The sequence below is a fragment of the Hermetia illucens genome, chromosome 5 (genome assembly GCF_905115235.1).
Source record: "Hermetia illucens chromosome 5, iHerIll2.2.curated.20191125, whole genome shotgun sequence".
In the NCBI taxonomy this organism is placed as follows: Eukaryota; Metazoa; Arthropoda; class Insecta; order Diptera; family Stratiomyidae; genus Hermetia; species Hermetia illucens.
The window spans coordinates 40,652,638-40,677,686 of record NC_051853.1 but is presented as its reverse complement, the minus strand read 5'-3'; the positions used below and the strand labels follow the sequence as shown (position 1 = coordinate 40,677,686).

At 42.4% G+C, this 25,049-nt stretch overlaps 2 protein-coding genes across 5 annotated transcripts; both read left to right on the top strand.

Moving 5' to 3' along the window:
* The first annotated feature begins 9,244 nt into the window (after positions 1–9,244).
* Positions 9,245–9,948, top strand: LOC119657396. 2 transcript variants are annotated; one of them, XM_038064286.1, is made up of 3 exons: positions 9,245–9,438; positions 9,491–9,835; positions 9,888–9,938. In XM_038064286.1, exons 1-2 carry the CDS (start codon positions 9,323–9,325, stop codon positions 9,810–9,812), a joined length of 438 nt encoding a protein of 145 aa, XP_037920214.1. In that variant the 5' UTR covers positions 9,245–9,322; the 3' UTR covers positions 9,813–9,835; positions 9,888–9,938. The 2 variants fall into 2 exon arrangements, with proteins under 2 accessions (XP_037920214.1, XP_037920213.1); XM_038064285.1 differs by having other exon boundaries at positions 9,491–9,948.
* A 368-nt stretch (positions 9,949–10,316) lies between these two features.
* On the top strand, positions 10,317–23,328 carry LOC119657161 (ras-related C3 botulinum toxin substrate 1). 3 transcript variants are annotated; one of them, XR_005250118.1, is made up of 6 exons: positions 10,317–10,519; positions 17,110–17,225; positions 17,291–17,523; positions 17,614–17,774; positions 20,958–21,556; positions 21,639–23,328. XR_005250118.1 is itself a non-coding variant. In XM_038063942.1 (5 exons), the coding sequence occupies exons 2-5, from the start codon at positions 17,110–17,112 to the stop codon at positions 21,033–21,035; spliced, it is 588 nt and encodes a 195-aa protein (XP_037919870.1). In that variant the 5' UTR covers positions 10,317–10,519; the 3' UTR covers positions 21,036–23,328. The 3 variants fall into 3 exon arrangements, 2 of the variants coding, with proteins under 2 accessions (XP_037919870.1, XP_037919871.1); XM_038063942.1 differs by having other exon boundaries at positions 20,958–23,328; XM_038063943.1 differs by lacking the exon at positions 10,317–10,519 and adding an exon at positions 16,712–16,847 and having other exon boundaries at positions 20,958–23,328.
* Positions 23,329–25,049: the final 1,721 nt, after the last annotated feature.

Here is a 25,049-nt window from a genome sequence, read left to right as displayed (position 1 = left end):
GCTAGCTTTACAGCACTTACGGCATTATCCTTTCGAATTTGACGGAGAAGAAAGGACTGATGTCTGCGAGTCAGAAGCATTCGATTCGGATTATGCGATTTCTTATTGATCCTGCCGCTTGATTTGTATATTTTGATTATGTTGTAAACCGTCGTATGACTTCTTTGAACGATTGTTGCTATTTCCCGGAGCGATTTCCCATTTTCATGCAAATTAACGATTAATTTTCGAACATCGTTTGATAACTCTGTTGACTTCCGACCCATTTTGATAAATTTTGAATAGTATAACTAATTATGGAAAATAAATGTAATTTTTATACTTAAAACTATTCTCTAACTCGATACACAGCCGATCATTAACTAAAACATCATAATCTGTGCAAATTGTGCATTTCCTGGAAGCGTACAGTGTCGCACCATTAGTGTTCTAATACGAATTTTGCTTCGACAATAATGATCTATAGCCCATTATGAAAAACCGGTTTTGTTATTTTAAAAACTTTTATGTGTTAAAAGTGTCTTAACTCAAATGCAAATAATTAGAAATATAATTGTGCTAAAATCATTTAATTTTCTCGTAGAATAAACCATTTTTCTGTAAAATCATAGGTGTTCCAATACGAATTTTGCATACTGTACATATTTGTGTACAACTACAAATTAACCTCAAATTAATGATGCCATATGATAATAACTCCATGAGGATGAAGACTCCAGGAAATGAGAAATATATATGGTAGAACATCACTCGCAGCGGTCAGTAGAGCCTCCAATTCCATCCATTCATCAATCCCCTTGCACGTTTCCGCAGTCAGCCAGATCTTATGATGCCCTTGTGTGGCCTGTCTAGCACCTGAGAGGAGATAATTTTTCATGGCGGCCCACCGATATTCTTAGGCGGGTGATTCATTTTATCTACCGTTTGATCAGCAGCTCTCTCACTGTCGTGAGATAGCTGGATTATATAAGCGGATAATGCTGAACTTGGGAGGTTGCAGCGTTCGAGAAGTGGCGAAGGCAATGCACGGGCGAAGATAAGGGACCATAAGATTGTGATTGCTTCCGAGGTCGGTATCAGCACTTCTTGTTACGTACATCAATGAGACAGATTGTAAATCTACTGCTGATCGCAACGTAGTCGATTCGTAGTCGGCGGTGAAACTGCAGAAATCCATAAGCCTCCCACCATTATCATTACTTTTCCCAAAACCGTGTTTCGCTATCACATATCTGACAAGGTGTTGTCAGAATCCACCTTGGCCTTTAGATCATTCATCATCTTTAAGAAGCCTCTCCTGAACTTCATGTAATTGTTTGTAAAAGGCTCAGCTTGTGCATAGCACTGTAGAATTATGATGCTCCTTGACCTGGATCGTAATCTCGTAGCGAGATGTCTGTTCGAGAGCGTCCCTTGCGGTAGCCGTTAGAAAATATTCGACGCAGGATTCGCGTCGGCTACGACTCGGCTTTTCAGAGTACAAAAGCACATCGTCGTGTGATAAAAGGGAGAGACCAGTCGTGTGTGATGATAATGAAATTGAGAAAAATCTGTCATACACAAGACGAGAGTATTTTTACAAGAGCCCTATTTACCCCTTTTGAAATGCAGGACACAGGCAAACAGTTTTTTTCTTCTTATTGTTATTTTTTCTCTCCACTTTTATTTTGAATGAAACTGTTTTAAAATTCATTATTATTACATTTAAGGCAATAAAAAGGATAAGCTAACAGCAGCGAGACAAACACAACCATTCATGATGACTGGGATTTGAACCCAATGCAGCTGGCTGACGAACTCCAACTCCAAGCAAACTCAACGTGCTATCAGGAGTATCCCTTCTAGCTGCAAACTAGAAATCATTCCATTAAAACTTACTGAAAAATTCTAGGTAGAATAGAGTAGGAGCCCAATTTAAGCTGTTAAGTGCCGTTTTGATGTCAGAAACTCCTAACACCCTAACTATTGTGGTAGGAGCAAATGGGCGAGGCCAAATGACTCAGATCTTCCGCATTCACGAAGGACCGTAGCTCTCCAACCCTGCCACTAGGGATGAAGCTCTCAAAAATTGGTTCACCTAGTGTCCATAGTCTAGCTCCAGCTAGAGCTGAGCAATCGCAAAGGTAGTGCCTGAGGGTTTTTTCTTCCCCTCCGCAACTTCGGCAATGCGAATACGAATCTGACGACATGGTCCCTTATAGGCCAGTGCCTCATGCAGACCGCCGTATTATTGTAAGCATTTGCATGCTACTGACGCAAGAGCTTCTGCGATCGAGTCTTTTTATATGTGGGCCAAATCCTCCTTGACTTGGGGTAAGTAATGAACCCTGGGCTTTATCACCACTGGGTGTTGGGCTTTGTTACGCTTGGGGCTCGGATCTGCTCCAGCCATCAATACGCTTCCAGTATTGCCAGTACTTCCACTGACACTCGGTTTGCTTGTGGCATAGTCCGTTTGGAATGCTTCGAGTTTCCGAGGCACTTCATGTAGGATATTCCTATGACAATAGGGCTTCGCTGTGCAACATTGGGACTTACGTTCTCTGGCAGCATTACGCTCTACAGTTTATTTAATGTGGAGGCCCAGGGGAGTCAGGTATAGGATTACATTGGCACACGAGGTTCTTTAAATCCTATTAAGCTTGGTGGTGGTCAAAGGGTAGTATAGGTCCCGGGGCGAAACGTGGATTGGTACCCACGATGGAGCATAAAACCTGGGAAATGCCTGCTGAACCAACACTAACAGCTCTACTACCAAACCCTATCTCCACCTCCACGTGGTGACCGCTGGGAGCTCTTTCTTGACGAAAAGCTGCAGACGGAGGAGAATGAAGGCGAGTCTCCCGCACCTAAAAACGGAACAAATTGTACCAACTGGTCCTCCAGGTTGGGGGTTGGGTAGGGCTGACAACCCTACACGGAAAACAACCTGTTACGAAGCCACAACAGGAGCCTCGGATAGGACGGATGTTAAAACGACGGACCCGGCAACGACAAAGGAACAACGATTTGCGCATTTTCTCATGGAACGTGCGCTCCCTGTACAGAGATGAAGCTGATAAGCAGCTAGCCGATACCCTGTCCCAATATAGGGCTGATGTAACAGCGTTGCAAGAGATGCGATGGACAGGGACCGGTTTCCTGGAGAAGAGCCACTACAGCATATATTATAGCGGCCATCCAGTAAACCATGTGCTCGGAGTAGGTTTCTTAGTCAGCCAAAAAATGAAAGCTGCTGTTATCGGCTTTAAAAGTATAAGCGAACGGCTATGCACTCTGCGCTTGCGAGGCAAGTTTAGAAATATAAGCCTCATAAACGTTCACGCCCCTACAGAGGAGACTGCAGAGTCGGAGAAGGATACCTTCTACGAGGCAGTAGAAAGAGCCCTCGAAGCCTGTCCCAGATATGATATCAAAATCATACTTGGGGATTTTAACAGCCAAGTAGGGAAGGAGCCCGTATTCAGGCGATACGTTGGCTCCCATAGCTTACACGAAAAAACAAATGATAACGGACTGCGGACTATTCAATTAGCAGGGTCACACGAAATGGTTGTTGGAAGTACCTGGTTTGCGCGGAAAGCGGTCCACAAACATACGTGGGCCTCTCCAGACGGGACCACTTTCAACCAAATTGACCACGTGTTGATCGAACGCCGCCACCTCTCAGCCTTGATGAATGTCAGAACATATAGGGGGGCCAATATAGACTCGGATCACTATCTCGTTGGCATGGTGCTCCGAGCTCGAATAACAATACCACCTAGAATCCCCTCTGACAATCAGGTGAGAGTGAACACTGAAGCCATCCACAACACAACCCTCCGCGACACCTATAAGAGGGAAATGGATGCCGCAATAACCGCAGTCAATAGAGGACCTGGAGATGAAGCATCAACTAATGATCTTCACAACCACCTGAAGAACGTTATCATGGATACGGCCATAAATATACTTGGCCCCAGCCGCAAAAGGAGTCGGAACGGCTGGTTTGACGATGAATGTAAGCTAGCAACGGAACGGAAGAATGCCGCATACCGAGTAATATTGCATTCTCAAAGAACGCGGGCACGCGCAGAGACTTATCACGAACTCCGTCGAGCGGAGAAGCGACTTCACAGACGGAAAAAGGAAGCCTGGGAGAACCAACAAGTCTGTGAACTAGAAAAGCACAGGGAGCAACCGCACCAGGCGCGGAAGTTTTACCAACAAGTCAGCAGGATGAAGCCTTATACACCTCGATGCTCATCCTGCCGAGACAAAGAGGGAAATCTGATTTCCGACAGAATGGGCATATTAGAGCGATGGGTTGAGTACTTTGATGAGCTACTGAACAACCAGAACATCGGCGAGTTGGAGGTCCCGCCAACTGAAGACGACGGACAAATACTGCCACCACCAAGTTTAGGAGAAACAGTCCGTGCAATTCATCGGCTAAAAAATCATAAGTCGCCAGGAGCCGATGGAATTACAGCCGAATTGGTTAAATATGGAGGCGACCAGTTACACCAAGTGGTTCATCAACTTGTGCTCAAGGTATGGGACAGCGAATCAATGCCTGACGATTGGCAGCGAGGCATAATCTGTCTCATACATAAAAAGGGAGATATCAGACAGTGCAGCAATTATAGAGGTATCACGTTGCTGAGTACCATCTATAAGATATTCTCCACTATCTTGCTAGGCCGGATAGCGCCATACGCCCAGAACATCATTGGCCCATACCAAAGAGGCTTCACTCCAGGCAAATCAGCAACAGATCAGATTTTCTCTCTGCGGCAGGCGATGGAAAAACTGTTGGAATATGGACAACAGTTGCACCATCTGTTCATCGACTTTAAAGCCGCCTATGATAGCATAGCCAGGGTAAAACTGTACACGGCCATGAGAGAATTCGGTATCCCGACGAAATTAATAAGACTGACTAGGCTGACCCTGACCAATGTGCGAGGCCAGATAAAAGCAGCAGGATCACTCTCAAGACCATTCGACATCAACAACGGTCTACGACAAGGGGATGCGCTATCATGCATCCTCTTTAACCTGGCCCTGGAGAAGGTGATCCGTGATGCTGAGGTGAATGCAAGAGGTACGATCCTCTTCAAGTCCACCCAACTACTGGCCTATGCTGACGATATCGACATCATGGGAAGAACCACCCGAGACGTTCAAACTGCCTTCATCCAGATCGAGCAGGCGGCGCGAGATCTTGGGCTGCACATCAATGAAGGCAAGACAAAATACATGGTGGCAACGTCAGCACCGAAGACGAATCAACCAACAACATCAAACCGCACTGGTCAAACACAAGCACGAACAAGAATAAGGATAGGGGAATACAACTTTGAGACCGTTGACAATTTCTCCTATCTAGGGTCGAAAATCACAACCGATAACAACTACGATGATGAAATCCGCGCACGGTTGTTGTCAGCCAACAGAGCCTACTTCAGCTTACAAAGACTGTTCCGCTCGAAACGTCTCACCATAGGGTCAAAGCTCTTACTGTACAAGACTATGATCTTGCCAGTCCTCATGTATTCCTCGGAAACTTGGGTTCTTAGCAAGAAAAATTGCGAACTCTTGGCCGCGTTCGAGAGAAGAATCCTCCGAAGAATTTTTGGCCCCCTACATGAGGATGGACGATTCCGTAGCCTACACAATGACGAAATCTATGAGCGATACCATGACCGTCCGGTTGTGGATAAAATCCGGCTCAATAGGTTACGGTGGGCGGGTCACTTAATCCGTATGGATGAAGATGATCCCACCCGGAAAGTCTATAAGGGCAATATCTATGGTAGGAAAAGAAGACGAGGCAGACCCTGCCTAAGATGGAGCGATGGCGTGGGCCAGGACGCCAGACAGCTTTTAGGGATATCGAATTGGTGGACCTCGGCGCAAAACCGGGATGTCTGGAGTTCCTTATTAAGGCAGGCCTAGACCGGATACCGGTTGTTGCGCCGTTGATGATGATGATGATGAAGCTTGGTTTTATTGTACTTTTGCTCAGCGCCTGCCATCACACAATGAAACTATACTTTTGGGTAGGACAAGTCATGCCCAGGAGATTCGTGATGAAATGGAGGCTACAGCCGGAGATGGTTTTCTGAATATAAAACAGATGCTGAGATCTGGGAAAGAGATAAATCCATTAAAGTTGGAGTTATTCCACAATGCTAAATCCTACCTGATTTCATTGCCACCCTGATTGGAAAGAACGAGGAATTCGCAAGAGCCCTTCGGAAAAGCCCATTGATATCTGCGCTCTTCAAGAAACATGATAGTCGCGAATGCGGTAAAAATGGCTATAAACTTCTTTATTTTGGTAGCACACACACTCAATACGGTGCTTGCATTGCCATCTCAGAGGGTTTCCGTGATGCCATTGAAGAAGTCGAACGATTGGATGATTGGCTAAAGAAGCGCAATATTATATCAACTGATTGCACTATTCACTTCTTCACAGGGTAACTTGATGCCGAGAAAGATGCCTTCTGACAACTTCTCGATGCAAAAACTTGTAACGTGCCCGCCGATGACTATCTCATCATTGCAGCGACCTTAATGGTCATGTGAGTGAAAAGGCAGACGGTGTTTTGCCATGGGCTATGGGAGAAAAAGGTTTGGAGCGTGTAATGAGGGTGGCGAGCGCATAGTCGATTTTGCGGACACTCATGACCTTGTACTTGTGTATACATGGCTCATCAAACGATTCCCTCATCTTCTCACATTTTATAGTGGGAACAGAAAAACTCAAATCGATATATTCTAATAAGACGCCGACATTTTGCCACCATCGCGTCTCAACATCGACCATTGATTTCTGTGTTGTGAAGAATCGTGTAGCCAAGTTAAAAATCCGATTCACAAAGCGGTTTATGTAATGTCACCAAGCCTGGTAAGCAGTCTCATCAACCTTGGAAAGCAAAAATAGCGATCGTTGTCACCAGAGCGGCCCATTGCAAAGATCTTTAGGATCAACCGGACACTCAGGACCGTGAGAGAGATCCGTATCGATTTGTCGAAAGCCGACACCAGCGTAGGATATGGAACACTTCTGTTCCGTTAACGACAAGAACGGTACTTTGTTTACCTACCGACGAGCCGCGACAAATAGATGGCGAGAATATTTCGAGCAGGTTCATCCTTGACCTCTAGAAGCACTACCGACATTTGGAGCAATTTCACTTATTGGGGCCACTCAAGTCGAGTAAGCAATAAAACGAATGAAATATCTTTTCAGTTTATATGTACATACTTTTTTGTCTACACCTGCAGCACCTTTTAATTTTCTTGTTGGAGATTAAGTCCGATTCCACCTTACATAATAATAATATTCGCTATCCAGGCGAATAGTTACATTTTAATACAAAAAATTTGTATTCGCACTTGGAAATACTCGTATTAATTCGTATTCGTAGTCGTGAATAAGACTACGTTTGCATCCACTTTCGGACATGAGTATACAGCCGTATTTCTATTCACTTGTGTAAATATTGATATATTCACTTTTCATATTTATAGAAAATCATCGTACCAATTTGTTGGTATTCGTATTTACGAAAACAAATATGTCCAACCCTGATTTCAATGAGTAATCAAGATTTTAGGCCGGCAAAGTTCGCTCCACGTCGACAAAGTTCATTCTAATCAGATAATCACGCCATTTGCAATTTGTAGGCGCTTTTCGTTTTCAGTGGTTACTTTTGAATAAATTCGTTTTGAAAACTGTGGAAGGCACTTTTTGCGTTGCAAGTGCTAACCATTAATGTGATTCGCATTAGTCCCGTCGCATCCATTCATAAAAATTGAATTTAAGCCGGAGATATGTGCACTCTTAGTGGCATTTAATTGTATGATTTTCTTAACATAAAATATGCACACAAGTCCATTGTCCGGATAGCTGAGTGGTTAGAGCACAAGGCTATCATACGGAAAAGGTCGCGGTTCCAATCTCACTGGTGGCAGCGGGATTTGTATCGTGATTTGACGTTGATACCAGTCGACTTAGCTGTAAATGAGTACCTGAGTCAACAATCTGTGTAATGAACTGCATTTGACAGCTCTCTCATTGCGCACGCACGCATTCATTCCGCTGTTGTGCTTCCCCCTACTATCCCATACCATGAAGATTTCTGAATGCATTCTTGACAATGATATTCACGACATCGTTCAAATAATCTTGAATGGAGCCGGGTTTGTCTAGAACCGCGGAACTACTGACGCAATACACGCTGCGCGGTTACTAAAGGAGAAATACTGTGAAAAGCGTCGCCCTTTTTATACTTCTTTATGAATCTGTAGAAAACGCTTGACCGTATGCCACACGAACTCGTTTGGTATGCTCTACCAACTTGTTCAAAAATGAAATGATCGCCAAATTGAATCTGAATAAAACTAAATTTTTCACTAACGATCCCATGAAACAGGCAATATCACTGTCAGTGGCAGTCACCTACTCAGAACTGAGTGATTTAAATATTTCGGGTCAATGATATCAGACAAAGGAGAACTGTGGTATGAAATTGCTTAACGCAATAGTGCAACCTGGATGAGGTGGCATTCCAGAACTGGTAGTCTGTGTGGTCGATATTCAACGAAAGTCTCAAATCTAAATTTTACCATAGTGTCGTTCTCCCTGTCGTTCTCTATGGTTCTGAGAGTTGGCCAACTATAAAAGACAAGGAACAGCATCTTGCAGTAATGAAGATGAAGATGTTACGTTGGACTAGTAGCGTAAGACGCCATGATCACATTTGAAATGAGGATCCCCGTGATCGATATGGGGTTGCACCGATGGTGGAAAAATTTCGAGAAGTATGGTGACGTAATTCGCGCTAAAGAGAATTCATTTGCCAAGAATGGTCTGAACATCGAAGTCGATGTAAACGACTAAAAGGTCGAAACTACGGTGGCTTGATACGCTGGATGGTGATTTGAAAGCCTGGTGACCACATCGAGATCAGGGCTTCGTAAAACAAAATGGCGCAACCGATCACAATGAGCCGACCCCGCTTGTGAACGGGACAACGGCTAAAAAGAAAAAAGTAGGTAATCGCATATATAACATATTAATTCATTTGATATTACATTTTCGGCAATGGAAATCCCCGAATAACACTTTCGAAAATGGATATTTTCGATTAAATCGTAATGGATTGTGTCTAAGATGATTATAGCAAGTAAACTACCTTACCGACTGTTTACTGATGTTGGGCTAATTTGACATTTATCAGATAGTTCTTGTCAGTTTTGAAATTCGGTAGTTCTGGCTACGATTTCTCGGCTTTTAATTAATTTCGTTGGGGAATTTTGCAAAATGTCGCTACCGACAAATCAGAATTTAGTTCTAGCCGCGCTGAATCGAGCGGAGATAATAAAGCACTGCAAATCTCAGGACTTGCTGAGAAAAACTCCCCACAATGTGACGGAAGAGTAAGTTGTCTGTACTGTCTGCGTTCAAATGTTGTTAATTTTTATTTTGCAGGAAGCTGAAAGAGGCGGCTGGCATCGCGAAACATCTCGCACAAAGCAGTAAATCGAAAACTGAGCTTCAAATAAAAGTGGAAAGACAACGTAAGATGTTACAAGAGTTGTTGCTGCAGTTCAGAAACGCGGGTTCCACCGCTTCAGGCGGCGAGAAAGAAGGTTTAGCAAATGCGTTACGATTGATAGAGAAAATTAATTATATGAGAAAATTGACCCTCGTGATGCTAACTAATAACAATGTAGTCAGTTCTGAACAGGTACTGGCTGTGACGCGAGACTTGATGGAGGACAAAACATTGCAAAACTACCCGCGGAAATGAAGCTCTGGCTGCGGATTGTTTTTGCTTAGTTTATAAGGAAGAATTTATGGAATTAAAGTACAAACTGGGGAGTGAGCGTGTGTAGTTCCGATAATTGTGGTACCGAATTGTTTTTTTGAAATATATTGGGAACCAACATGGGTTGTTTCGATTTTAAGGGTGGTTTCGCACATAATTTAATGTAGTGTTGCCTTGAGTCTTAATATACAGTGCATACATATATTTTGGTGAGTATTATACCGCCGATCAAATTAAAGAGCGTTTATGTTTTTTTGCTTATCAGAACGGTTGCACAGTGCTTTGATTGCATTTAGTCCAGAATGAAGTGCCACCTGCTGGTAATGTTATAGGCTTGAAGAAAGTATAGCACCTCATTTCTAAACCTGAATTTGCACTGTGTTACTTATCATTGACTACAACCGTAAGATCTGCTTTCTCCAATTGGGCACTGAACGTTTCCGAGGAAAATTTTCATTTACTCAAACTTGGCAGCACAGTTGGCATTTGACATCGTTGTAGAAGGAACATCGGACGGGGTCGTGAACTGTGCAGTGTTTTCGTCCGTGAAACTTTTCAAAATCAGTGCTCCCAACTCAACTTGTTGTTAACAGTAAGATAAATGCAAACGTCCAGACTACCGGAAACTGCCTAGAATTAATTCGCCGAAAGATCGCTTCGAGTTTTAACGAGCCTTGCACTCAGAGAAGGTAAGAATCGACGTCGGAATGTCGCTTTTGTTTGGGACAGGCGTTGTCATCGCCTTGAGTCAGAATCTCAGCCGCCCCCGAAATTTCACTTTCTTCCGACTTCTCGGCGGTGTCGGCGTGGTGTCAGTTTATTTATATGCCCATATCCGATGGACGGTATTTGTATGCAATATGAATCTGCGGCGATGAGTGGTTTGCGGTGCAAACCCTCCTCCCAACGCATTGTGGACCATTGATTCCGGTCAGATTGTCCAATAGGGCAATGAGGGGTGGGTGTGCCAGGAGGCTCCAGTGTGGTGCGCTATTTACTGCATAATGTGTGCCTCGCTAAAGGGCCACTAGAAGTCAAGAGGTTTTGTGTTTAGACACTGTGCAATGGGAAGGAAAAATATGACAAGGAAACGTCGGAAAAAAAGAAATGTCGAATCGCGGCCGCGACGGAAGAATGGAAAAGTTTCGGGTGAAGACGGGGGCGCATTCGACGAACGTGCTTCGCAGATTGATTTGCAATCTCGCACGTCCCGTCACCGCTTGACGATAGAATGGTGGAGTACATCATACTATGCCTTAATTTGGTATGGTTCATACTATTTCGCGACTCGGCAAGTTGCCGCCTTGGATTTCTAATGAGGTGCAGCCGGCCCGTGCCGCCTCAAGTGCACCATATTGCGGCCCACGGGGCAGATTGCGTGCGGTGACCCAGTTGCCAGTTGCCCTTCTTGGTCAGAACCGCAGATGATATCGGCGATGGCCTTGGCTAATGCGGCTGTTGGACTTTCTACGCTTCCCATTTCCAACCAATGCAAAATTGGCATTTCCGCTTTCTCAAATATTTTACTTGGTTAATGACGTTTTTTTAGAATTAATTACGCGCTTCGGCGAATGTGATGAGAATTAGTGAAAATTACGGATCTCGAACAGAGTTGGCGCTTGTTTTGTTGCCATTAGGGGCGAGTATCAGTCGAGTGGATCAGATAAGCCAGTCTTGGGTCACACGAAAATTTTTATTTGGGTGCTGAAATCGATGAGAATTGACTATTGGCAAGTCTGACCTTACTTGAAAATTACATTTCCACAAAAATGAGAAGTCCTTATGTCGAGAAATGATCCCGATGAGCGAAATTTACAAATTTAACAAAAACATCAAAACTGTAACAGCTTCGGCGTATTAGGTTGCTGAAGCCAAATATTAGCCTTCACAAGTTTTGAGCGTGGTGTAGTAACTATTCTGCGTCATTAAGAAAAACATTCCAGTCCCAATCATAAGCCACTAGAGCTTACCTGATTCAACTAAAAGGCGGTGCCGAAAACCATGTATTTGTTATTATTTCAGAACTTCATCACTTTCAAAATATGCACTTTCCCATAAGGGAAACACATAAAAATGTAGTACATCCGTTCAATCGGTGATTCCATTATGGAAAACATTTTTTATCCTTTTGCGCTGAAGCGAGTATCAAGAGAGCACACTGATGCAGGGGAGAGTTGGTCCTCGAAATACACCAATTCGATATCCCTAAGAGATGTCTGGCGCCATCGCTCCTTCTGAGGCAGATTTTTTTTTCCATCATAGATATCGCGTTTTTTGGCTTTTCGGATTGGATCATCCTCATCCATAAGGATTAATCCTTCTTTCTTAAATAACCTACCCACCGTAACCTACTGAGCCAGATTTTGTCCAAAACCAGACGGTCATGATGTCGGTCATAGGTTTCGTCGTTATGTAGGCTAATGGAATCGTCCATCCTCTTGAAGGGGACCAAAAATTCTTCGCGGGATTCTTTTCTGGAACTCGGCTATGAATCCAAATTTCCGAGGCGTACATGAGGACTAACAAGATCAGTATCTTGCACAGTAAGGGTAAGGGCTTTGGCTAGAGCCTCTTTGGTTTTTGACTGCCAACAACTGTGAGCGGATTTCATCGTTGTAGCTGCTATCGATTGTGATTTCCGATCCGAGACAGGAGAAAGAAAAACACGGCTCAGAGGTGCAGGCTTGTATTTTTATTGTTCTTATTTTACCATTATTTGATATTGTCGCCTCTTTGGTTTCTGGGGCCGTCGTTGCCATCATATATGTACTTCATCTTGCCTATGTCGCCTGCCCGATCTTGATGAAGGAAGTTTGTACATCTCGGGTTCTTCCCATGATCTCAGTATCGTTTGCGTAGACCAGAATGACTTAGAAAGGAATTTTGAATTTCGCATTTAATCCATCATCACGGCTCATTTTTTCCATGGCAAGGTTAAAGGGGTGGCGTGATATCATCGAAATCTTCTTGTTTCAAACCGTTGTTGATGTTGAATGATATCGAGAGTGATTCTGCTTTTATCTAGTTTCACACATTGGTCAGGATCAGCATAGTCAGTCTTATCAGTTTCGCCGGGACACGGACTTCTCTCACGAGCAGCTTTGAAATCAATGAAAAGATGGTGTAACTGAATAACGCTTGCCGCAGAGAGAAAATCTGATCTGCCGCTGATTTGCCTGGAGTGAAGCCTCTATGCTATGGGCCAATGTTGTTCTGGGCGTATGAGGCTATCTGACCTAGCAAGATAGCAGTGAATATATTATAGATGGTACTCAGCAACGTGACTTGACGACCGACCCCACTTGTGAACGGGACAAAGGCTGAAGAAAAAGAAGACTCAGCAATGTGAAACCTATAATTGTTGCCCTGTGTGATATCTCTTTTTTAAGGTTTTGTGTAAAATAAACGCTTATTAGAATCGATTCAATTTTTGTTCTTCTGCCTGCCTGTCTGTCACACCTGATTTATTCGAAAACGGCTGAGGCTATGGTCACGAAATTTGGTGAGAACATGAGGTCTGTAAATTCATTCACGTACAGCATTGTAGTGCTCGTTCAGTGGCGCCATTTTCTGATCAGTTTGAGGGAGACTCCATATATATGAAACTGGGATGTACATTTTTTTCACAGAATATGGTCATGGAGAGTATCAAATGAAAGGACTTGATTAGTACTTTTCGGAAATAATCCTGTTTCTGATATTGGGTGAAACATAGGGGAGTGGGTGTCTAACAGGTCCCGTTCTCGGAACTTATCCAGCAAAAAAGTTTCAACAAATTCACAATGGTGCACCCATGCAAGATCTAAACTTCAAAATATATCCCATTCCAATGTTTGATCAAATAAAGTTAATAACATATGACCATATTTTACAATAGATATTTAAGCCCTCCTTAAGTTCATGCTCGTTCATCCTCGCAGTACAATTGGTGATGTTATAAGTAATAATATAATGCACAGAGTTTGAAGGAAATCCAACTATTATTAACCAAATTATAGAAGATTAAATCTTGTATTTCAAGGCAATTTATCGTAAACCCAGATGTCATCATCATATGGGAAATGAAGTTTACTATAAAATAATAAAAACTTGTTTTTTCTATTCACTAGTTGTTAATTTATTGGTCTTGAAAATACCGATATTTCGGGAACCACTTGTTCCCTTTATCACTGCATCCTCAGTTAAAACCAAACGGGGGTTTCAGTGAGGAATATGAGGATGCACGGCTCCCTCAACTCGACTGCTACAAGTCAAAACGAACATGTCGCCCGCCTATCGCCCTGGTTACGTTTTTTTGCTGGACGAGGGCTTTAGTCGAACCAAGGAGACCCGTTTGACCGTACCCGCCACGTTGAGACTATAATGATGTCGGCCTCGCTCGAGGACTTCGAAGATAAGGCGGCTGCGGGGGCTTCCGAGGGGTGGCCGTCCTAATTAGGACATGCGTACAGGATTCGAGATCCCTGGACACGTCAGCCACGGTTTTCGCGTGGTGGCGGCTTCAGTTTTGGCATTGCGTCGTTGAGTATACGCAAAAGACCGGCAGCGTTGAATCCCGACCTGATGTCGGGGGAGTCTTGCAGCAAATTCTTCTTGATTGGCTGTCCGGACACCAAGTAGAACGAGTAGCAGGATTTGCGGCCAAAAAGGGCGTCCTGTGCTATCTTTCGGGCATCCCATTGGGCTGCGGGTAATACGCGGCTGTTCGGTGACATTTAAAGCCAAGAAGTTTGCTCAACTTTGAGAAAAGGCAGGACTCAAACTGCATTCCCTGGTCGGTGATTATAATTACTGGCACACGAAAGTGTGGCCATTCCCGACAGAGGGTTCATGCGCAAAGTTATGCAGTAATACCTTTCAGAGGTATCACCTCAGGCTACCGATGAACCTATCGATGATTGGGAGTCAATACCTGAAAAAGTACGAGTCTCGCAAATGGCCGCGTGGATCGAGGGAACGTTGGGGGACTAAATGGGGAGCCACTTACTCCCTCCTTTTTTGGTCCACAGACCCCAAATTTAGGGCTTAGCACCCAAACTTTTTAAAAATTAGGCGATGACGGCTTTACGGCTTCTTACCAGGACAGAGGCAGATCGTCAGACGCTACCTCACCTCTACTTCTGCTCTGATGAACTACTTAACAACCAGAACATCGGCGAGTTGGAGGTCCAGCCAACTGAAGACGACGGACAAATACTGCTACCATCAAGTATAGAAGAAACAGTCCGTGCAATTCATCGGCTTAAAAATCATAAGTCGCCAGGAGCCAGTGGAATTACAGCCGACTTGGTTAAGTATGGGGGCGACTAATTACACCAAGTGGTTCATTGACTTGTGCTCAAGGTGTCGGACAGCGAATTAATGCCTGACGACTGGCAAAGAGGCATTATCTGTCTCATACATAAAAAGGGAGATATCACACAGTGCAGCAATTATAGAGGTATCACGCTGCTGAGTAGCATCTATAAGATATTTTCCGCTATCTTATTAGGCCGGATAGCCCCATACGCCCAGAACATCATTGGCCCATATCAAAGAGGCTTCACTCCAGGCAAATCAGCAACAGATCAGATTTTCTCTCTGCGGCAAGCGATGAAAAAACTGTTGGAATATGGACACCAGTTACACCAACTTTTCGTCGACTTGAAAGCCGTCTATGATAGCATAGCAAGGGTAAAACTGTACACTGGCCATGAGAGAATTCGGTATCCCGACGAAATTGATAAGACTGACCCTGACCAATGTACGGGGCCAAATAAAAGCAGCAGGATCACTCTCAAGACCATTCGACATCAACACCGGTCTACGACAAGGGATGCCCTATCATGCGTCCTCTTTAACCTGGCCCTCGAGAAAGTTATTCATGATGCTGATGTAAATGCAAGAGGTAAGAGGTAAGTCCACCCAACTACTGGCTTATGCTGCCGATATCGACATCATGGGAAGAACCACCCGAGACGTACAAACTGCTTTCATCCAGATCGAGCAGGCGGCGATTAGCGCGAGATCTTGGGCTGCACATCAATGAAGGCAAGACAAAATATATGGTGGCAACGACAGCACCGAAGACGAACCAACCAACAACATCAAACCGCACTGATCAAACACGAAGAATAAAGATAGGAGACTACAACTGTGAGACCGTTGATAATTTCCACTATCTAGGGTCGAACATCACAACCGATAACAACTACGACGATGATGTTCCGCTCGAAACGTCTCACCATAGGGTCAACGCTCTTACTGCACAAGATAATGATCTTCCCAACCCTCATGTATTCCTCTGGGACTTAGGTTCTTAGTAAGAAAAATTCCGAACACTTGGTCGCGTTTGAGAGAAGAATCCTCCGAAGAATTTTTGGCCTTCTGCATGAGGATGGACGATTTCGAAGCCTACATAAGGACGAAATCTATGAGCCATAACAAGACCATCTGGTTCTGGATAAAATCCGGCTCAACAGGTTGCGGTGGGCGGGTCACTTAATCCGTGTCGATGAGGACAATCCAGGTCGGAAAGTCTATAAGGGCAATATCTATGGTAGAAAAAGGAGACGAGACAGAACCTGCCTGAGATGGAGCGCTGGCATAGGTTAGGACGCCAGACAGCTTTTAGGGATATCGAAGTGGTGGACTTCGTCGCAAAACCGGGATGTGGGGAGTTCCTTATTAAGGTAGGCCTTGACCGGATATCGGTTGTTGCGCCGTTAATGATGATTTCTAAAGTTAATCATTCGTCACATTCTAATGATTGCCTGGAAAAAAAAGTTTCAATAGGCAGATTTTTTTTTTAGTAAAGTTTCTATAAACATTGGAAAACATCTCTAAGTATGATTTTCTAAAAGTAAGCTGAGTCCCACGATTTCCTGACATTCACTGATTTGAGAAAGAATTCACAGTAAATAGGTTTTGTTTGACGTAAAAGAACAACACGGAAATTACAGGACCGGATGAAATTGTAGCGACCTTATCACGTACTCTCTCGCAATTAATTTCATTTGATATTGACACAACAGGAATGTAAGTTTTGTTAGTCACCCATTTACTCTGGATTTTGTTATATTCTTTGATACAATCAGACTTATAGTCGTATCCATTTCGTTGCAAAAACAACTTCTCATTGGATCAAGTTAATTCGATCTTTGATTCATTCAAATTAACAGCAAATATCAATTGTCAGTTCATATGCCACCATTTTTTACAGAAAAGTTGTTAAAATATGACCTTTAATCAATAATATTTTAGCAATTTCAAGTTTATACTAAACTCTCGATAATTTCAGATGTCCTCAGGTCGCCCAATCAAATGTGTTGTTGTCGGAGATGGAACAGTTGGTAAAACATGTATGTTGATCTCATATACGACGGACAGTTTCCCAGGAGAATATGTTCCAACTGTGTATGTTTTTGATCACACTAAGAAACTTTTCGAAATACCTAAACAATTGTCTTTCTTGCTTGCAGTTTCGATAACTATTCAGCGCCAATGGCAGTTGATGGTATACAAGTGTCGTTAGGACTATGGGACACAGCCGGACAGGAAGATTATGATCGATTACGACCACTATCGTATCCACAAACTGATGTGTTCTTAATATGCTTTAGTGTTGCAAGTCCGTCTTCCTTTGAAAATGTCACATCGAAATGGTATCCAGAGATTAAACACCACTGCCCAGATGCCCCGATTATCTTAGTGGGTAAGAAGTGTTATAACTAAATTTACTTTCATTTATAAATAATCAGGAGAACAAGTGAGTATTTATTCTGCGTTCATTCGTTGTTCTTAGGTACAAAAATAGATTTACGCGACGACAGAGAAACTTTGAGTGCTCTTGCTGAACAAGGATTATCGCCGCTAAAACGGGAACAAGGTCAAAAGCTGGCCAATAAAATTAGAGCAGTGAAGTACATGGAATGTTCGGCGTTAACACAACGTGGCTTGAAACAGGTAAAACATTTTTCATTTGTATTGAATTTGCGAAGAAAAAGCGAAGTACATATTTTTTTATCTCTGCTATTAATCCCAAAAACGATTATAAAAGTGTTTTGTCGAAGAAGTGACTGTACCTTTAGCTTGACATCTATTTGATGTGGTATGATTAAGACAACTAAGTTGTGTGTTTATAGGACTTCGTTTTTTTTTTTGGTGGGGATTAATCTTCTGTATACTACGAAAGAACCTGGAAACACAGGGCCAGTGCTCAAAAACCGAGTGACAGCTGGCATACATAGGCCGAAGGCCTGGCCAAGTCTCGTCCCCGCGTACAATCATCGAGCGCCGGAACAGAGAACTTAGCTCTCTCTATTAGCCCGCCGGGACGTCGTGGGACCACTAAAATTTACAACAACAACAGCGTTGCTTTGTTGCGAAGGATAGCAATCAACGATCGATGTTGAGGTATAATCGTATCCGACTTTGTTGTTTGCCTCCGTGGCACCGGCTACTGTCTGTCTTTTTTCTGGCATGACTACTGGGATCACTCGTAACGATGATATTGTCGTCGGCATACACGTTGCAGGTCTTTGTAGCAAATTGTCGGTAAAAAATGGATTGTGAAGCGATAATTTATTTATTTATTTAATGAGTACAATACACAGAAAACAAACTCCTTATTACATATTGTCCTCAGAGGGAGGACCAAGTGAATGGCTTATTTTACGCTTAAAACTAGAAAAGGAAATAGAGTCGAAGGACCCAAGCTGTAGGGCGGTATAGGACCGGCATAGCCTCGAGATCGGAGAGTGGAAGTAAATCTCGAGCTCCGCGAAGGGTACATCAAAAATCAATGATGAACTCAACCAAGGAAGGCGTAAGGAGAGGAATGGCCAGAGATTCGGAGCAGTCTGCAGTTATGAGAGGTGTAGAGGGTGGTGGGCTCGAGGGAGAAAGCACTGAAGCGAAGTAGGTACAGAGTAGATTGCAGGATTGTTGTGGGGAGTTGGCAGTGGAGTCAGCGAAACTGATAGAAGAAGGGAGAGATGGAGTGGCATTAAGAGAATTGCGAGCGTGAGACCAAAAGGGTTTTAAGTTACCGCGGGCAAAAGTGGCTTGGACGCTCAATACGTACCTTTTGTGCGCTTTTCTGACTTCACTTCACAGTAGAGCGTATAGTCTTAAAGTGAGCAAGGTCGGCGTCATTCTTAGAAGCCCGGAACTTTTTCCGCAGTTGTATGTTTCAAGCGAATGTTAATAAGAATTTCCGTTGTGGACCAAGTTGGGTACGAACGTAGGCAGGGAGGGGAAGAAGGGACATAACAGGAGAGGAGATCGGACAGGATATTGTAAAAGGTGTCTAGAGCTTGATCACACGATGAGTTGCTTAATATATGTACCCAGTTGAAAGACGCTAAGGCTGAATTCAGACCATCAAAATTGGCTTTGCGGAAGTTGAACTTAGTGGATTTACGCTTGGTTTTGGGTTTTGAACGAGAGAGCTCCGCTTCAAGTTCAAGCGCGGGGTGGTGAGCGTCAATTATGACATACGAGCAAGGAAATAAAGAGTGGTGGCGCTCGGGGATGTTGGAAAGGAAGAGATCGAGAGTGCGGCCCAAGGAGTTTTTGGTGGTATTGAAATTCAGAGCAGAGCAAGTGTTCATAAAGGAAGAATGGGAGAGGTTGTTGGAAGGAATTGGAAGGCTTGGATGATTAGGCCAGTGGAGCATGGGGAGGTTGAAATCTCCTCAAAGAAGAAAGGGAGGGATGGGAATTTGACGCTAAGAATTTCAGATAAGCTATCAAACAAATCTTTATACAGGTGAGAAGACATAGCACAGGGGACATATACACAAGATACAATGAACGGGAGGAACTTGTGTGGGGAGACACAAAGAGCAACACAATCAAAAGGAAGGCCAGAGGAGGAGAAGACGAGTTCGGCGGGGAGTGTATCTTTTATTGTAATTAGGACCCCATCGCCGGGGGACTTACGAGATGCATCCCGGTCCTTGTCACAGCGGAAAATGGAGTACCCTTCGGGGAGCTCGGAGTTCAATATCGCATCGTCCAGTCAGGTTTCGGAGATACAGATGGCATGGTGTTGCTAAGTCAGCGCGGATAAATTGAAGGCCCCCAGCTTGGTTCTTAAACCCCTAACGTTCTGATAAAACAGACGGACAGTAAACGCGGATCCAGTTATATAGCTCGGCGGGTTGTCCTGAAATTTGCCCGCGAATTGAAGCGCTTGTATGGCTTGATGAATACACCTTCAGGTCAGAAAGAAGGGTTGCGAGGACGTCAACTTCGTGTGGATAAGTAAGCTTGAAAGATGTAATCACCCGGTCGGCGTTGTTGTCTTTTGTCAGGACAGAGGAGAAAGTAAACCAATTTTGCTCTTTGTATACTCCAGAACATCACCCGTAGAAGTTGCGAATGCTAGCCTGGAGATAAAGAGCTGTTTAGGTGGGGACGCTACTTTTAGCTTGGGGCCACTGGTATGGGTGGATGAAGTGCCAGGATGGATGGCAGCGGCGGGAGATGGAGCTTTGTTGGCGACAGGAACGATGTGAAAAAGTGGGGCGGCTGTATTCCGATTCGTGACTTGCTGAGGAGGCTACGGATATTGTCCCCCGTTGTAGGCGCGATGGAGCGGGACAGGATCGGAGGCTCGGTAGGCCGTAACTCGTCGCATAGGGGCCACAGGATCAGGGGTGTAGACCCAGTGGAAGCAACCCTGATATAGGAAGGCATTGCAGGCGAAATCAGCTCAGACTGAGAGGCCTGGTGCATAGACTCCTGAGAAGATGTTTAGTCTACACTGTTAGGCACAGTAGGAAGATGATCTTCATAAACCGATTTTCAAGTCGTTGGATGTCTTTAGTGGCCTCGGAGTAACTCTCAATAATTACAATGTGGGCGCCATATTAAGTCCATGGGCTACCAAAGCAGAGGATTTTACAGCCAATTTTTCCATGGTTAAATTATATGTGGCAATCTTTGGAACCACACCACCGCTTCTTGCAGGTATCGACGCATTTCCTTCGGAGGGTTGCTTACTATATATCATGAATAAAATCGGTATTCAATTTTCTATATAAATCGCCATTATTTATGTTCCTGGACGGAAACATTTCTCCTTCTTGAAGTTTATTTCCTGGAAATTATAAGTTAGTACTGAATAAAAAATGTTTTCAGGTTTTCGACGAGGCTGTTAGAGCTGTACTAAGGCCTGAACCGCAGAAACGTCGCCAAAGGAAATGCGTAGTAATGTAAATAGCTATTAAGGTTTTTACCCAGGATAATTTTATTTTCTCATTTATTTTATTGTTTTATTTGTAATAATGTAAAAAGGATAGTGATGGAACTAAATGCAAATTACTTAAAATTATTGATGCATAAATGACGAATCTCCTTAAAATATTTAATTTAGGCCTATTATAATACTCAAAGTGTTTTAAATTTAGCAAAGATAAAAACGAATAGCAAGATAAATAACTGACAAAGATGACAAATTAGAATTTTCAAATTTTATACTAAACTCAGAGAAAAGAAGGGTAGTACCATAGAAGTCAATAAGCCATACATAGTTTTTAGGACTTCGTTTTGCAGACGGCTTGATACACCATATATGGAAAAGATTGAATTTGTTTTTGTCTAGTTTTCACCCTAAGATATACACCACTTCCCCTTATGGAATTTTTGGCAGCAAACCATCCCCGAGTCCTCACAACGAATGAATTATTTTAGTGACTAGCGGCATTGTGAGGAAGGCATCAATAAGTGCTTTTTCTGTTGTGAGTAAATCTTAGCTTTGAAGTTTAAAATAATTCTCTGACAGAAATCAAGTGGACTATATCGGGCTATTTATGTCTTTAGTAATGTGGCGAGCGCTGGAAGGAATATAAAGAGTAAGAGCAATTACTTACTGGGAACTAAAGCGATTTATGTGAGAATTACCAAAAAAATGTAAAGACTGAGTTGTGCAGCCGTTTCATCTCCCCAAGTAAAATCAATGCTTTCTATATTCCTAGATTCTTAGGTTTGTAGTGTCCGCCTTATGATTGTTATTCTTGATGTTAACATTTTTTAGAAAGACAAATAGTTGCGATACGATAAGTAAACTTAGTTCTCATCAAATCGGTAGCTTCAATCAAATAAGACTGCTACTATTACTACCAACATTTCTACTATACTGTGAACTCAGAATTCGGTTTTGATTTTACTTCTGAAAAGACTAAACTCTGAAAAGTATTTTTTTTTATGGAAAGTTTAAATTTTTTGTACTAATATAAGTGAAATCACAGAATCTCATGTACCAGTTGATATACTTTGACATTGTCTTGTAATCATAAATTTGAGTTGAGTTTTTGCAGTTTTTCGTTGTGATCTTAAGTTAATATTATTTTAAACGTGAACATTATTGAATTGAGCATCTGATGTAGTAATTTATACATGACACCAAAGGATGTAATGAACTATTTTGCTAAAAGCTTATGTTTTAGAGGTTTCTTGAGAGGTCATCTTATCTAGTCAATTGTACAGGAGTGGATCTGTTATGCGACTTCATGTTTCATCCCAATGTTTCCTTGAATCTATGAACCACACCTTCACTTTGGGTGCCAGCTATACTCCCGTTTCACCCAAAGTCTGAGTATCCTAATTTTGTTGTTGGCGGCAGGTTGACAACCTTCTTTGGTAGTCACTGACTGTTTTCTCTTCACCAAATTCTCCCTATAATTTAACATCTATAAAGAATTTTTTTTTTTTTTATTCTTGATGAATATGCATAATTCCCTAGCAATAGGATTTTAATGCATTTCCTCAAGAATGTTTAAAGAATATATCGACATGAATTCCAAATTGAGTGCCATCAGTCGTGACACCGCCATCGTTTTATACTCCCCTTCTCGCCATCAGCTTAATCTTTTAGATCTGCTCCACTACACAAATCAATTGGAGTTATATTCTCTCACCTTCGCATCTATTGAAGCAAAATTTTAGTTCTGCCTATTATAATCAGTATATTAGAAGTATCTCATTTAATCAAAAGCACAAATCATCACAAAGCTCATGAATGAATAGGTCTAAGTTTTTTATTTATGCTTTATGAAGTAAAGTGAGTGGCAGGGAACCGATATGGAAACTGAAGTCCTACATTGCAGAGGGCTTCGAATTATGCGCAAATTCACAATACTCAGTGGAAACATGTTGTCAATTTGATCAAGTTGCTTCGAATATATAAAGCGCAAATAAAAGACTTAAACATCAGAATATTTCCGAAAACTTTATTGCGAATCTCTTTTAATTAGTATCGTCTTACAATTGAATCTATTTTTGTACAAAAAGAAATCAATCTCAACAAGTTCATACGAAGCACACTAAAATCCTGTAAATGAGAAATATATCGAACAAATTTGACAATGATGAGGAATAGAAATTCTTATTATATACATGATATAATGCTGAATGCAAACAATACTGTATGTAATCTAATCATATTGTTGTTTTTGTAAGGATTTTTAAAACATATGAGTGTGAAATAAAAAAAAATCATACACATCACAAATAAAATATGTAGTTTTATTTTCTCTTCCCTAAATCTGTAAAAAACACACATTGGCGAAAGGAATCGCCATCTGTAGGTCACAGTATATCTCGTGCCACACGTGACGTTGAAAGAATGTATAAAATCTTTATGCGGTTTTAGTGCGGGCAAAAAATATATTAGTGATTATTAGACCGCAGGAGAGGATGCTAAAGACTACAGCTATGTCGGAAAAATGGGGCCCCAGAACGCCTTCCGATTCTCGTCCAACGGTGAAAGAAACCGTGCTGCGCAAAGAATACAAATTGAATAATCTAATCGGGAATATTGATAAGCACGCCAAAAGTGTCTTTATTTCTGACGCGGGCTAAATTTTCGGCTACGTCCTAAAAGAATGCCACAGGACCTCGCTGACAGCAGAAACGCGGGGACGGATCGATGAATGCAAGGGGCTCAGAGCTCTGATGACAGGTGAACGCTACGTGTTATATTTTCGTGACAAAGTATGAAAAGTACAGTGTAGCTGACTTGAATAGCAACGATTTCGCTACCCTATACCATATCACGAAAAGGCTTGTAGGTGGTCATAAGTTTTTCATCGATTCTGTGGGAGCCGCGGCTTCTAGATGGAAGGAATGCTTCACACCCTGACAGTCTTAAATATTTCCCCGTGAGTAGAAAAGGGGATGATGTTTGAGTTCGACACTTGGCGGGGTAATTGTTTGTTGCCTGCCGACGCAAAGATAACAACTAAAATATCCTCGGCCGCACTAAGTAACGCCTCGAAAGCTTGATCGACAGAGAGCAAGCTTCTACTCTGGATCCTCCTGCACCGACCACATTGAGACACTGCGGATCATTGTAAACTAGTGTACGGAGCTTAGATCACTATCGATTTTAAAGTGATGTTTCTAGCAATAACACAATGGTAACTGCACTACACTCAGTTTAACTCATCAGTCCAGCCAGACCCAGATTTTATTTAAAAATTTAAATAATCACGATTCAATCAATTTAGTCATTCTGAATGACGGCAAACTAATCCTGTAGGGTACGACTTAGCGAAGGCTCTGTTTATTTTTTTTTAAAAATTAAATTTGACCAGTTTTGAAAATAATTTTTTGAATAGAAAATCTCACATCTTTCTTGTATAATACCCAAACGAAAGCACGAATTGCAAGGTGTACATTATACCCTTTCAAAGAAACGAAATACCGAGGCTAATGTCAACAAAGAAGGATATAGCCGAAGAAAAGCTACAATAAAAAAGAGGACATGTTTATTACAGTTATATTTAAACGTAACCGACTTTTAACTGTTCCTGAAATCACTACTGCATTAAATGAAACGCGTGGGAAACCATTTTTAGTAACTACGATTAAAAAGCGTTTACTCTCCACTCGTTTAAGAGGTTGCATTTCTAAATATTTGGTTCCAATAGGAAAGTGTTTGTTAATCGTTCAAAAGAAGAAAGGGCGTTAGATCTTACTGTACTGCGCCGATTATAAAGCTCGGAGGAGGCAGTGTCTTGGTTTAGGATACTTTCGTAGTAGAAAGTCTGGCTATTTAACCAGTAACGAGGGAATACTGAAAAAGAAGGATATTTGAGAACTTTGCATGGACACAACATCATGAAAATTACCAGATGTCTTTCCCATCGCACTTGCTTGGGATGAATTTGACCGAAGTGCAAGACATTGTTACAAAGCGGCTAGAAAAAGTTCTAGACATGATTACTTAGA

Excerpts from the sequence above, each read along its gene's own strand:
- LOC119657161 (XM_038063942.1), top strand. The coding sequence starts at position 17,110 with ATGTCCTCAGGTCGCCCAATCAAATGTGTTGTTGTCGGAGATGGAACA. Across the intron at positions 17,524-17,613 it reads TGCCCCGATTATCTTAGTGG|GTACAAAAATAGATTTACGC; the intron begins GTAAGAAGTGTT and ends CGTTGTTCTTAG. Across the intron at positions 17,775-20,957 it reads CACAACGTGGCTTGAAACAG|GTTTTCGACGAGGCTGTTAG; the intron begins GTAAAACATTTT and ends AAATGTTTTCAG.
- LOC119657396 (XM_038064285.1), top strand. The coding sequence starts at position 9,323 with ATGTCGCTACCGACAAATCAGAATTTAGTTCTAGCCGCGCTGAATCGA. Across the intron at positions 9,439-9,490 it reads CCCCACAATGTGACGGAAGA|GAAGCTGAAAGAGGCGGCTG; the intron begins GTAAGTTGTCTG and ends TTTATTTTGCAG.